General features: G+C 47.2%; 1 protein-coding gene across 1 annotated transcript in view; it reads right to left on the bottom strand.

Moving 5' to 3' along the window:
- The window catches only part of Ephb1 (EPH receptor B1), a 514,312-nt gene that overhangs the window by 343,522 nt on the left and 157,306 nt on the right, over positions 1-13,484 (bottom strand). The window contains exon 2 of the mRNA XM_008848545.3: positions 5,228-5,292. Coding sequence (XP_008846767.1) covers positions 5,228-5,292 — 65 coding nt within the window. The remainder of the gene's footprint in view (positions 1-5,227; positions 5,293-13,484) is intronic.

The raw sequence follows: 13,484 nt of genomic DNA on the forward strand, positions 1-13,484 counted from the left end.
TGTGGCCCAGGTACAGTAGCAGGTAAACCCTGCCCAAGCTCTTTAAAAATAAAAGGACTTTGGGCTGAGATTTCTAGCAAGAAAACTGGGTATTCCTGGATCTCAGAGGCCTCTAATCCACTAGAGCCAAGGCCTGAAAGCCAGGGTACTGTTTGGATGTCCACCTTACCTCATCAGGCTCATCTCAGAGGTAGCACTATCAGCACTGCTAATTATCTCTTTATTGACATTCAGTTGGGCCTACAACAAACACTTTGTTGGGCTACAATGAACCTGTCCTGGGTATCTCCTAAGTTTTGGGCTCTGGGATTCAGAAAAGTATCATTTAACCAGCTGACAAGCATTACTTGGAGCCAGTGCCCTGCTAGACTGGGACTGGGCACCAGGGATACAGAACTGGAGCAGACTCACACTGTGGGTCTTGTGAACATCAGCTGATGCTTTCCTCACAGAGTGGTGGACTGTCCATGAGAAGTTGGTGCTGTGCCCACTGAACCATGGTGGGAGGAGCCTCCAGGAGAGTCTCTCAGAGGGGATTAGAACAGAGAACATAAGAACTGAGATGGCATATGCAGGACAGGGAGAAAAGCAAGGATGGACTAGGCCCGCAGCATCTAGAACCAGGGCACATTGGGAGGGGTGTGCAGCCACAAAGGCCGCCATTGACTTAACAGAGCAGTGATTACCCCCATCCCTCCAAACTCTCCACTGTCCAAAGAGGATGGATCCAGCCTAGGACGGTGATCCTGGAGAGCCCTCCTGAGGGTCCTCAGCACAGCCATAGCCCTTTAGTGGGAACTCAGCATCTCCCTGACTTTCTCCTGTTATAAATGTGTTTTTCCTTTGCCCTCATGAGGTAGCAGGTGATTTTGATTAAACCAAGAAGCCTGACATTAAAGGCAAGTGTTGAATTGCAAAGCAGTATTTTTAATTTGGGCATAAATATGTTCTAATTTTGACATGTAATATTGTGGTCAACTTTCTAGCAATATAAGTGAAAATGGCTTGTGAGCTAGATGTGTGTGGATGGCCCAAACCCCAGATCAGGCAATTCTCAAATATAATAGTGAAACATAATACCCAAACAGTGCCATAGGCAGAAGAGTCTCTTGGGCACTCTCTGTGAAGCCCACCACATGAAGGCCATGTGGTATGGACAGACTCCACTGCAATGTGCCAGCCACCTCCCCTCTCACAGAACAGTGATACAACCTCTGAGCAGGGCAAACACAACCCAATTCTCTCCAGGTTCATATAATGACACCATCCAGTAGCCTTTTCCAGGTTGATATACTGATAGCTTTCTGGCTGTACAGAAACAATACAATGCCCCTGTTCCCTGTCTTCTCCATGGGATCTCAAAAAGATATAGACCACCAATTCCATCCTCCCAGTGTCTCAAATGGACAAAAATCTTTAGACCAGAATCTCTCCCTTCCACTCCTGTCCAGCCCTGCACAGAACTTATCACCCAGAAGGGCTGCGTCTCAAATTCTAACCCTGACTTAGGGCCTCGGTCTTGCTTCTGGAGTCTCAGCCGTGTCCCCACAACTGTCCTTCAGTTTCTTTAAGACACCTTTCCAGGGCCCACATGGTAAAAACAATCAGTCTCTCCAGGAATCACTCCTGGTCCCTCCTTTGAGGTAGATATCATAAGACACCAACGGCCTCTGGTTAACATCCTCAGCTCCTCGGCCCCTCATTCCTACCATTCTTCCTGTGCAATCGATAACTCTGGGTGTGTCCACCGTCATGCTTCATCCACGTTGAGTTAGGCAGTGAGAGATCTGTAGACTGAGCCTCACATTCCAACTCCTTCAACCACAGCTTGGCTCACTCTTCAGCCATATTTTTTATAAGCTTACCAGGTCTCCCTCCAATTCTCAGTAGCAGTTGGTATAAACTTTCCCCACTCTCCTAACACCTGGTACCCTGAGATTCCCCCACTTTCCAAATCTCAACTCCAAGTTCAGAGAGGACTGATCTTGGAATAGATTCTGTTTAATGGCTTCCTTCCCCAACCTAGAACACACTCACCTCATTGCTCCACCTTCATTGCTGACTTGGGATTTCAAAAGGAAAGGGGCAAATGCATCCTCACCCTCTGGTCCTCCATCTTCCACACTGTCCTCTCCCAGCTTCTCAAGGCCCCGTCACTGTCCCCCTCTCTTCAACTCAGGCTCTTCCATCTCTGCTTCCTGCCCTTTACCCCGGTGTCCTCTGAAACCAACGGGATCCTTGGGGCCAGGTGCAGCTCCGCACCCAGCAGTCTTTGCCTATCTTGTCCCCTCTTCCTCCTTGACACATGCTCCCCCTTGTGTCTGTGAATGGACCCCCCCCCCGGCTTCTTTCTACCTCTCAAGCCACCTCTTCTGTATCATCTTTCTGTGACTCTTCAGTACAGCTTCTGCAGCCAGACCACGCAGCTCTTCTCCTGGGGAGACTGCAGCCAGACCTCAGGCTCCCACCTTCCTGACAGGAGCCCTTCTGAGTCCATTGCCCTCAAAGACACTTCCAACTCAGTATGTCCACAACTGAATCTGTCTCTTCATCTCCTTTCGTGTCCTCCAGCTCTAAGAATGGCACCATTATCACTTGCCAGAGTCAAAAACTTTGAACAGATATATACTGGATCAGCTCATGAACCAGGTGCTGTTTCAAACACGCACCCTGGAGGTCATGAAATGCCTGAGTGGGGTGGTGAGGTAGGAAGAATCAGGTTCTAACATAGAGAGATGCAAATTTTGCAATGGTATTAGGTGTTATTGTGAAAACCTCCCTGGCAGTGGAAGACCTGTGATGAAGAAGGTAGGGGTCCAACACGGTTAGGATGCAGGGAAGGGCAGCCAAGTGGGCAGAGGTCTGAAGATGACAGAGAAGTCAAGAATGGTTTCTGATCTCCAGTCTTTACAATGTACTAAGGTAGCTGTAGCCCACGTGTGATTGAGAAAAGGAGAACGGGGAGAGCTTTGTTTGAGCTCGGCTGAGACTCACGTGCATCAAATGCAAGACTGGGCAGTCAGCTATGGGCGGGCGCCTGGGCTGTTAGGAGCCACTGGTGAGTTGGTAGGATTAGAGGCTTCTACTCAAAATGACAACAAAAAGGAACACAGGCTGGAAGCATAGTCCTTAAGACCTCGCTGTCAACCCAGGCCAAGGGCCAGCCTAATTGGCCCACTACAAACCAGACAAGTTCATCCAGTTACTGGGCCCCAGGAGCTAAACTATCTGGTTGTATATTCCCTTAAGAAAAACACTGGAGAAGGAAATCTGTCCTATGCTAGTAACAAGCGAGGAAGCTGGACAGGGAGCAGCCCAGCCAGCTGCCATCTCTAAAGAGCATCACTTGACTTTGAATGTTTCCCTCAAGGAGCATCTTCCTTGGGAAAAGGGGAAAGTTTACAGAAGACAGGTATTGTGTACAAAAAAAAAAAAAAAAAATCAAGGGGAAAAATATCTGCAAATCACACATATGCCTTATAAAGACATAAAAGTCATCCAACAATAATATAATTTGTAAAGATAACAAGTTTTTAATATTCAGGCATCCTAGAAGATCTGCCACCCCATCAGCACTGTGTGAAGCCCCCGTTTGGACTGGAAAGGCTTCCCCCAGTTGCCCATAGTATTTCTGGTGGCATTTGGACCTTTCCAGAGCAGGAAGCCTCTGCCAGGTCCCCATTTCCCATTTAGGGGACTATCAACTCCGTTCGGATCTTGTTCTCCTGCCCTAAAGCTTGATGCTTATGCCTGGCAGTGCAGCTGGAAAATGCAGGACTATGGAAGTGAGGGGGAGGGCAGGGCGTAGGGGGTGGTGCCAGGTGAAAACACCACCTGACCTGTGACCTGACCCAAGGAGCTGTTAGGGCGTGGTCCTGCCTTACCTTGTTGAAGATCCCCTGCTGAATACATGTTACCAAGCACAGAGACCAAGAAAGGCCAAGGCAGGTGAGGAAGCCAGGGCTACCCCGCCCCATCTGACTTCACTTCCACTTGACTTCACTTTCTGGATGGGAAGAAGAGCCCACTAGCTCTTCCTCCTGCACTTTCCCTTCATTATGCAGCCCTGAAGCCAGCCAGTCACCCAGAGATGGGAGCATCCTCTCTACTCACTCGGTCCCTCTGTCCCTCCAATCGTCCCTCCCTCGCTCCCTCCCTCCCTCCCTCCATTATCCATCATTGCCAACACTCCTCCTTCATTCCTTTCGAAGGGATCTGTGAGCATTCCATTCTAACTTGATTTTTCTGATATACCCAAGGCAGCTGAAAAAGCCTCTTCTAAGAGTTTTCCACAATCCTGTCAGCAAGTGAAACCCTTCTGCTCTGCTGACCAGGCACTCTCCATCTACTTCAGGATAAAACAACCACACACACAAAAACAAGGACCCTCACTACTGAACCACAGTCTGATCTATCCCCAGCTCATCTCGGTCCTCTTCATTTCTCACCATGCTCCAGACACAAGCTCTTGTCTTGTGTCTTTTCATGACCCATCTGTGAGCCAGAAATTGCTCCTTTTGGGAACATTTCGCAGGTCCTCCACTCACCCACTACCTGTCAAACTCCTATCATTTCCCCCACACCCAGCTCACAGGCACCTTGTTTGTGAAGGTCTTTTGTCTCCCTCTGGTTTCTCATGCCCAGCTCTGTGTGGTATCTGCCCCTTCATCTCTCCATGACCAGAGGGGAGAGATGTACTCCAGCTTATACATGAACACAATGGTTCTCACGGGAGACCATGAGTGACTTACGGCTTTTCATCATGGTAGCTACAGAGTCTGGCTAGGTGCATGAACACTCACCAAACAAATCAAGAATGTATCTCTAAGGCAAGCTCCACGGTAAAACGTCAGCCTTTCTGACCTCCAGTTTGTTTATCATGTTCTTGCCCTCTCTGCATACACTGCCCATCTCTGATGTGCTCCCAGGTCACCAGCCTGAGTGGCTCCATTCTGACACATCCAAGGCCTGTGTTGCCCAGGAGTCAGCTCTCTGAAAAGACTGGGTCAAGAGAGGTTCTACATCATCACACAGGGGAGCAGCCCAGGTCTGACACCCTAGTGCTGCCACTCTCCAGCTGGGCAGTGTAGTCACTCCAGGTAGGCAGGCCATCCACTCTGTGTTCTGTTCCCCATAGGCACTGCTCTGGGAAAGTACCACCCCTCCCAGCCATCCTGTGAACCCAGGACCTCCGTGCAGAACTGAAGTATGCTAGTCTGACACTCACCCCTGAGGCAGGATTGGCTGTCCAGCCCAGCTCGGCAGTGGCCGTCCTCGTGTCCATTAGTGTTTCTGCAAATCAGAAAGAAAACAGCGCATGAATTAGATGGCTGGACGGTGATCTTCACTTTCATGAAATTATGCAGGACAGTAAGTGGTGCAGGAAAAAGTCTTAGGCATCTTCATACCCAGGCTGTAGAGACACCCAAGATATAGAGAGTGAAAACGTCTGCTGAGACCACCACAGATCTGAAGTCTCTTCTCTCCGGACACCCCAGCTGTCTGTGGAAGGATCCGTCTTTGACCCACCACTTTATCCCCCAGATTCAGCTTCTTCCCAAATAATCTCACTTTACCCAGGGGCTTTTCTGGGGCCATGCTGACCCAGTAGCCAAATTCCATCTCTTCCTCTAGCCTTGCTGGGCCCTCCATGTGCCCTCCTCCTCTGAGCACAGTGGCTTCTCCAGCCTCACTTCTCTGCCCTCCTTCCTCTTCACACACACACCCAGATGTCCCTGTTGATATCCTTGGGTATCAATTCCCAACCCCAGTTGCTCTCCTAAATCTTTACCTTCACACAAGTCTCTTTGTCCCTGAGACCAGACACATGCCAACCCCTTCCTCAGTACCCTGATGTGAACCTAGAAGATTTGACGAAGGGCAGGTACAAAACGAATGCACATTTCAGCTGAGCACCACAGTCAAGATAATAATATAACAAACCACTCTCCAAAGTTTCTTTTCCTCTTCAGTGTCTTTCCTTCCCTGTTGTTCTTCACCATTCTGTCCTTGTCCCTAGGCAAGGGCTGATCTACTGTCATCATAAATGAAGTGCCACATTCAATTGTAAATAAATGGAATTATGTACTATATGTTGCTTGTATCTGGTTTCTTTCAGTATATCAGTTTTTAAATTTACCTATGTTTTGAGCATACTATTAGTTCATTCCTTTGGAGTTTCTTGGGGGGGGGGGTCATTTTCAGGCTAGGGTCTTGCTATGTAGTCCTGGCTGACCTTAAACTCACAGTTCTCCTACCTCAGGCTGGGACTACAGCTAAGTTACCACTGTGCTCAGTCTCACTCCTTTCTTATTGCTAAGTGGAATTCCATTTTATGAATGCTTTAACAATTGTCTATACAGTTATTTATTTCCAGTTTGGGGTTATTATGTGAGAGTAAGAGAATTCTACTTCCTCCAGCTAGTCACCAACACATGAACATATTGGTCCTCACAGAAGACCATGAGTGACTGGAGGGTGTTCCAGCCCGGTAGCCACAGAGTCAGGGTAGGTGTGTGAACACAGAGCAAACAGACCAGGACTGTCTCTCCAAGGCCAGTACCTCTCTTCAGTTCTCTAAAGTTGTAGCCATTTTCACAGGTATGCAGTAGTACACTTTGGTTCTGGTTTTCAATTGTTTTTGATGAATGATGGGGTCATCTTCTCACGCATACGTCACCCATACATCTTCTTTGTTGAAGTGTCTGTTCAAATATTTTGTCATTTTTCAATTGGGTTATTTAATTTCTTATTATTAAAATGTGAGATTTCCTTTTAAATTTTTTACTTTTAATTGACACACATTTATTCTTATTTTGGGTTTACACTGTAATAATTTAGTATAGGAATAAATATGCAATGGCCAAATCTCGGTAACTAGCATTTCTGTCTCCTGAAATATCATTTTTGTATGTTGAGAACTTTCAACAGCTTCCTGTAGTGATTTTGAAATGTATTCTGAGTATTACATGGTTCCGTCTGAATTTTGTGCTCCTCTGCACTTCTTTAACATTTGGTAGGAGCGGTCAGTCTAGTATTGGCATGAATTCCATCAGTTCTTGCTTGTTTGGACAAATTTACTTCTTCATTGCTGAAGACTGACTTTGTGGGGTATGATGTTCTTCACTAGCCAATTGTTTTTTTCTTTCTGAACTTTGAATGTACCATCTCATTCTCTCTTAGCCTATGATGTTTCTACAGACAGAAAGCTCTGCTGTTAGTCTACACTCAACGTGATTCGGTAGTTTTCCTGTTGCTGCTTTCAGAATTTTCTGTCTTGTACTTTTGACAGTTTGAGTCTAGCACACTATGGAGAAGATCTTTGTAAATAAAATCTATTTGGTGTCCTAAACCTCTAGACCTGAATGTCCATATCTTGCTCAAGGTAAGGAACATTTTCTATTATATTATTGAATGTATTTTCTATGCCTTTGCTTCTTGAACATTAATAATTCAAGAAAGTAATTTGTTTAATGGTGCTCCCAAATTCAATTCTCAGAGCTCTTTTGGGGGGTATTTGACTGGGACATTACAAAAGCCTCGTCTCCAGGTTTAGAAGTCCTTCCTTGCTGGTCTAGTCTGTTGCTGCGGTTCTAACTTTGTTTGATATTTGATTTCCTGAGTTCTTTAGTTCCAGCATCATAGCTGGTTCTTTTCAACCATCTATACCTCTTCACTGTATTCCTCATTCATGTTGTGAGTTGTTTCCTTACAATTCTACTGAGTTGTCTGTCTGTACTCTCTTGTATCTCAGACTTTCCTTAGACCCATTATTTTGAATTGTATATCAGGCATTTCACCATCTCTTTTTCTTCTGGGTCTTTTGCTAAAGCACAGTTGTGTTCCTTTGGAGGTATCCTGTCACCTTGCTTCATCGCACTCATTGTGTCTCTAGCTGACATTTGCCCATCTGATAGAGTGCACGTCTCAATTTAAAGGCAACCTCCATAGTAAACATCTTTCTTCTGAGATGCATCTTTCTACTTGCTTGTATGTAGCAAGTTGATTGGTAGGCTGAGTTGGATTTGCTCTAGTCAGGTGCTTCAGAAGAATCTCTATGTAGATTCTTCAGCTGTAATCAGTGACTTTCAGAATAGGAAGTATGTGGAAGTGGACATAGAGCCCACCTGATTCCAAGGGTTGTGTGAGAACAGCTCAGTGGGTGTGCTACATAGACCAATGGGGTGGGACACCTAATACACAGACACTCTGGTAAGGAGAATGGTGATGTCAGGAATGCAGAATAAGGCAACTGTGTCCTTAGGCCTTGCTGGAGTGAACTCTACTGTGACTGGTGGCCTCCTACAATGGCAGTGATGGCACTAAGGACATGGAGAGTATGAGGGATGTGTCCTTAGACCATACTAGGACGAGCATTGCTGGCAGCAGAGATCCGGTGGGAGGCATGTCCTCTGGCCTCTCAGTGGTGTGCTCTGGGGGAAGCATGGTGGCAGCAGTGTATGCTATTAGCAGCAGTGAATGGCAGAGAGGCAAGAGGTAGACAGGCCCAGGTCCCAGAGGGCAAGGACTTTGCTTCGTTAGGTCTTGGGGATGGCACCACCTGCTGTACTGGACTCACAGTTGCACCGCTGGGTCTAGTTGGGTTTGTGAAACTTCCACGCTTTGTGCAAGTATGGCAGAATGTTTGGAGATCCCTAGATGGTCGTATGTGGAGGTTTCTGTCCTGGGGGCCACATGGATTCCTAGAATAGTTCTATTCTCAACAGGGCATGGTTTGCTGCATTCTGGGCCACAAAAGAGGAATGTGGGGGAGTGGGAGACAATGTAGGTTATTTATTTCACGTGCAGACCCCAGGCAGCAATCCCGACTCACTCCTGCTTCTTATAGGTAGGACAGCTTGTGTCCCCAGTAATAGGACTTCTGCTGTGATTGTTCCATTACTGTTTCCCCCACAAAGGGTCTCCCAAGGTGTGAGCCATGGTCAGGGTTGCTGCTGTTCTTTGCCCCTCTCTGTGCCACCATCCCAGGTCTCCGGGTCTCATGGGGCACCCATCACTCCCTTCAGCACCCACTTTCCCATATTGGCTTCTGGTGGAGGAGGCAGGCACTGGTCACCTCTATTCAGCTATCCCAGGGTCTCCTGAGAGTTCTTCAGATAGTCTGGGTTGAAGTCCTTCAGATGTAGACTTTGTGAATATTTTCTCTCATTCTGGAGCTCGTCTTTTCATTTTCTTCACAGTGTCTTTCCAAACACACAAGTTTTTTAATTTTGACAAAGCCCAATTTATCATTTTTTTTCTTTCATAGTCTACCATCATATCTGAGAATAGCTGAGACTCCTTTGCCTAGCCCAAGGGTGTGAAGATTTTTCACCTAATATTTTCAGATTCATTTTGAGTTAATTTTTTTTTTTTTTTACAAAGTAGAAGGTATGGATCAATGGGGTTTTTTATATGGCTATTAAACTACTCAGAGGGGGCATATTTTTTCTGAAGACACAAGGAACTGCCATGTTGCCCAGGTCAGCCCCAAACTCCCGGGTTCAAGAAATCCTCATGCCTCGGCCCCCTGAGTAGCTGAGATGACAGGGGTGCACCACAGTGTCCCTAGAAGATGGATGACTTTGACAAGCCACACATGCTGTCCCACTCATCTGGATTCTCCAGCGCATTCTAGCTGTGCAGGCACTGAACACACAGTGGGGGGGGGGGCAAGATACCATTGATGAGTAATATGTGGTTTGATTTTGATTTTATCCTTCTCTTCTCCCACCTACCTCACTGTGAACAGTCATTCCATACCTGCTGCTCCAGGGAGGAGATGCGAAGGCAGAAAGCAGAGTTACAAATGAGGGCTGGCGAATGGCTCTGTGGGTAAAGTGCTTGTTATGCAAGCATGAGGAATTGAGTTTAGATTCACAGCAGCCATGTAAAAGTTAGACACAAGTCTGAAGTCCCAGCACTTTGAAAGCAGAGACTAGAGAATCCCTAGGGCTTGTTGGCCAGCCAGTCTAGTCAAAATTGTGAGCTTTGGGTTCAGTGACTCTGTCTCAAAACAACAGGTGATAGTGGCTAGCAAGATGGTGCAGTGGGTAAGGGTACCTGCTGCCAAACCTGGTGATGACCTGAGTTCTATTCCAACATTGATCCCCGTGTGTGTATTCAACTGCACATACACACATATACCAGATACCCGAGTGACAATGAGGGTCTGGGTTGAGAAAAGAGGTTCCCTATACATATAATCACTGCCCAATGCTCAATCCGGAAAGTTGACTGCCTCAGCTGGAAGTCAGTCCTGTCCACATGGCCCTGGACAGCCTACATATGAGCAGGTGAGGCCACAGGGAATGGCCTCACCAGCTAATGGAGGAACTTCAGGGAACCTGAAGGCCTGAGCAGGTTAGGTGAAGGGGACCCAGGACCATCACTGAGATCTATGTGGACCACAAATAAGAACCAGTTAGTCACAGGGTACCTATGTGGGACCTGTACCGCTGGGTACCTGTGGAGACACGACCAACAAGGCCACAGAATGCCTTCTGCTGCAAATTGACAACATGTAGCCTGCCTGTAGTTCAGCTACAGTTTCTTTATTTCTTTTTCTTTTTTTGATTCATTAATTTTATGTGTTTAAATCTTTGCCTGCATGTACGTGCACCTATGTACGCAATGCCTGAAGAGGCCAGAAGAGGGCGGTGGATCCCAGGAAACTGGAGGTAAGAATGGTTGTTTGCCACCATGTGGGTGCTGGGAACCAAACCTGGGTCCTCTGCAGGAGCAGCCAGTGCTCTTAACCACTGAGCCATCTCCCCAGCCCTATAAGCTAGTGTTTCTGACCCAGTGGACTGAGGGTGCATGCGAGAAGGTGCCTGGGAGAGGAGAAAGCTCTCCTCTCCTCCCTCTTTGGGTCGGAGTGGAAGTGAGAGCTACAGCCAGTGCTGTCTGAAGGACCATAAGCACTATAGCCAGCTTCTTGATTGTTTTTCCCGTCGACACTCCTGACAGCTGGGTAGGCTGGTCCTTCAGTACAGTGAGCCTCCCTTCTCCCCTTTTCTCCACTTCACAGCACTAATAATGATCATAATGACACACCACATTTACATAATACACTTCTCAGAAGATGCTCCAGGAGGCTCTGTAGAAACTCATCTCTATGATCATTAAAACATCTTTGCCAGGTGGGTTTGAAGCAGGAGCAAACATATCCATGTGACAGAATAGGAAGCCAAAGCACAGAGAGGTGGATTACTGTCTGAAAAGTCACACAGCTTTTCAACCTGGCACTGAAAACCTCAAATCGCAGCACAAGTCCCACCAGCTAGATCTAGAGGTCTCCTGCAGCTCTGGGGTTAAGGAAGGAGTGGAAGCACTTGCTCCTCCAACCATGAGCCACAAAAGACCTCGAGAATAATGCATCCTCCTCGCCCCAACCACAAGATGTGGAGAGCCACAGCCTCCGCCGCCATTACAAGATGGCGCCGGTATCCGGACCTTCTTAAAAGTAAACATCCTGCTGCGCCCATAAGGGCCGTGCACAAGAGCCTGCTCTCCCTCGCCTCCTCCCGTGGCGTGATCTCCAGCAACCAATCCGCTTCTTATACGTCATAGATGGGACCTTTAGACTATATAAGCAACCGCTCTCCCGCTTCTCGGCATCTTCGGTCTTTAAGCTTCTAAGAGTGTAAGATGCGCATACAATAAACTGCTGCAGAAGGATCCTGACTTGTCCTCCCGCGTCGTTCTTGCCGGCGAGACGGAAAGCGGTCGGGGACAGCTGGTGCCGAGACCCGGGACTCAACATCGCTGGCGCCGCCCGAAGACCCCTCCAATACAGGAGGAGGATTCAGAACTGCAGGTAGGTTCGGAGAGGTATGGATATTGTGGAGATTGCTGGAATTGTTTTCGCCTTGATTATGGGAGCCTTTATGATTCTGCTTCTCACCCTATGCTTCCACGCGGGTTACTGTCAGGAAGAAGGGCAAATGGTTCTAGAGGATCTCCAGGACAGCCTATCAGAAACCGAACGAAATGAAAGGATGGGAGCACGTGCAAAAGAAAATAGGGCCCAAAGTGAAAATGGACCTCCCGGTAAGCCAGAGGAAGGCAGGGGAGAGAGCACTGTCGAAAAGGACGGAGCAAGAAACCAAGTAACAGGTTTTAGACAGGGAAGAAACTTACCAAAGGGGTATTTATACCCCACAAGGGAACTTGCTGCTCTGCAGTTAGAAGAGAGCAGTTTAAGCCCAGAAGAAGAGATAGAATTAGAAGAACAAGCAGCAAATTATGAAGAAAATAGATACAGGCCACTGGAATATAAGAACCCAGTGCCCTACGCTGTGGGACGGGGAGCTGCTACTGCCCCCCCACCTTATTCAATACAGCCATCATGTTCACTCCTCCCTAAAATTGTGAGGAAAAAGCTGGGTATGGCCTTCCCAGTCTTTGAAGCACCCATAGAAGGGCAAGAAGGCATGGGACGGATCTATGCACCTATAGACTATAATCAAATAAAAGAATTGGCTGAAGCAGTAAGAAAATATGGAGTGAATGCAAATTTTACTTTAGCACAGCTAGACAGACTGGCAAGAGATTCTATGACGCCTACTGACTGGCAAACTATTGCAAAGGCTACGCTTAATAGCATGGGCCAATTTTTAGAGTGGAAGGCACTATGGTATGAGGCTGCACAAGAGCAAGCCCAAATCAATGCAGCCTCCTTAACCCCTGAACAACAACAATGGACATATGAAATGTTAACAGGACAAGGAAGATATGCAAATGAACAAAATACTTATGCCTGGGGAGCCTATCAACAGGTTTCCATGACGGCAATTAGAGCATGGAAAGCTTTAACTAAAAAGGGAGAAGGAGCAACCCAGCTAACCAAAATTATACAGGGCCCACAGGAATCATTTTCAGATTTTGTGGCCAGGATGACCAAGGCAGCAAACAGAATTTTTGGAGATTCAGAATCTGCAATGCCTCTTATTGAGCAATTAGTTTTTGAACAAGCAACACAAGAATGCCGTAATGCCATTGCCCCTCGAAAGGGTAAAGGATTACAAGATTGGTTAAGGGTATGTAGAGAGTTAGGGGGCCCATTATCTAATGCAGGGCTGGCGGCAGCTATAATGCATATTGCCAAAAATGCTCCTCAAGGAAGAGGCAAAGGACCTTGTTATCAATGTGGCAAAATGGGACATTTTAAAAAAAGACTGCAAGAGTGCAGCCCCAAATAATCTTACAACTAAAATCTGCACTAGATGCAGAAAAGGGGCACACAAGGCCGAGAACTGTAGATCTATAAGAGACATTGAGGGAAAACTTTTGGTTCCCCCAAGGCCTTGGAAGAGCCCAAAACAAGAATTTAAGCCAAAAAACGAGATGAGGGGCCCTCAGTTCCAGGGCCCAGACAAATATGGAAACCCCGCCCAAACATGCCCATGGTCCAAAGCCCAATTGCAGCAGCGATTCGGGGACCGATTTCAGGAAATCATCTCCCCCACGGAGGAATGGGAAGA

Source organism: Nannospalax galili, unplaced genomic scaffold (genome assembly GCF_000622305.1).
Source record: "Nannospalax galili isolate Female #2095 unplaced genomic scaffold, S.galili_v1.0 scaffold1264, whole genome shotgun sequence".
NCBI lineage: Eukaryota > Metazoa > Chordata > Mammalia > Rodentia > Spalacidae > Nannospalax > Nannospalax galili.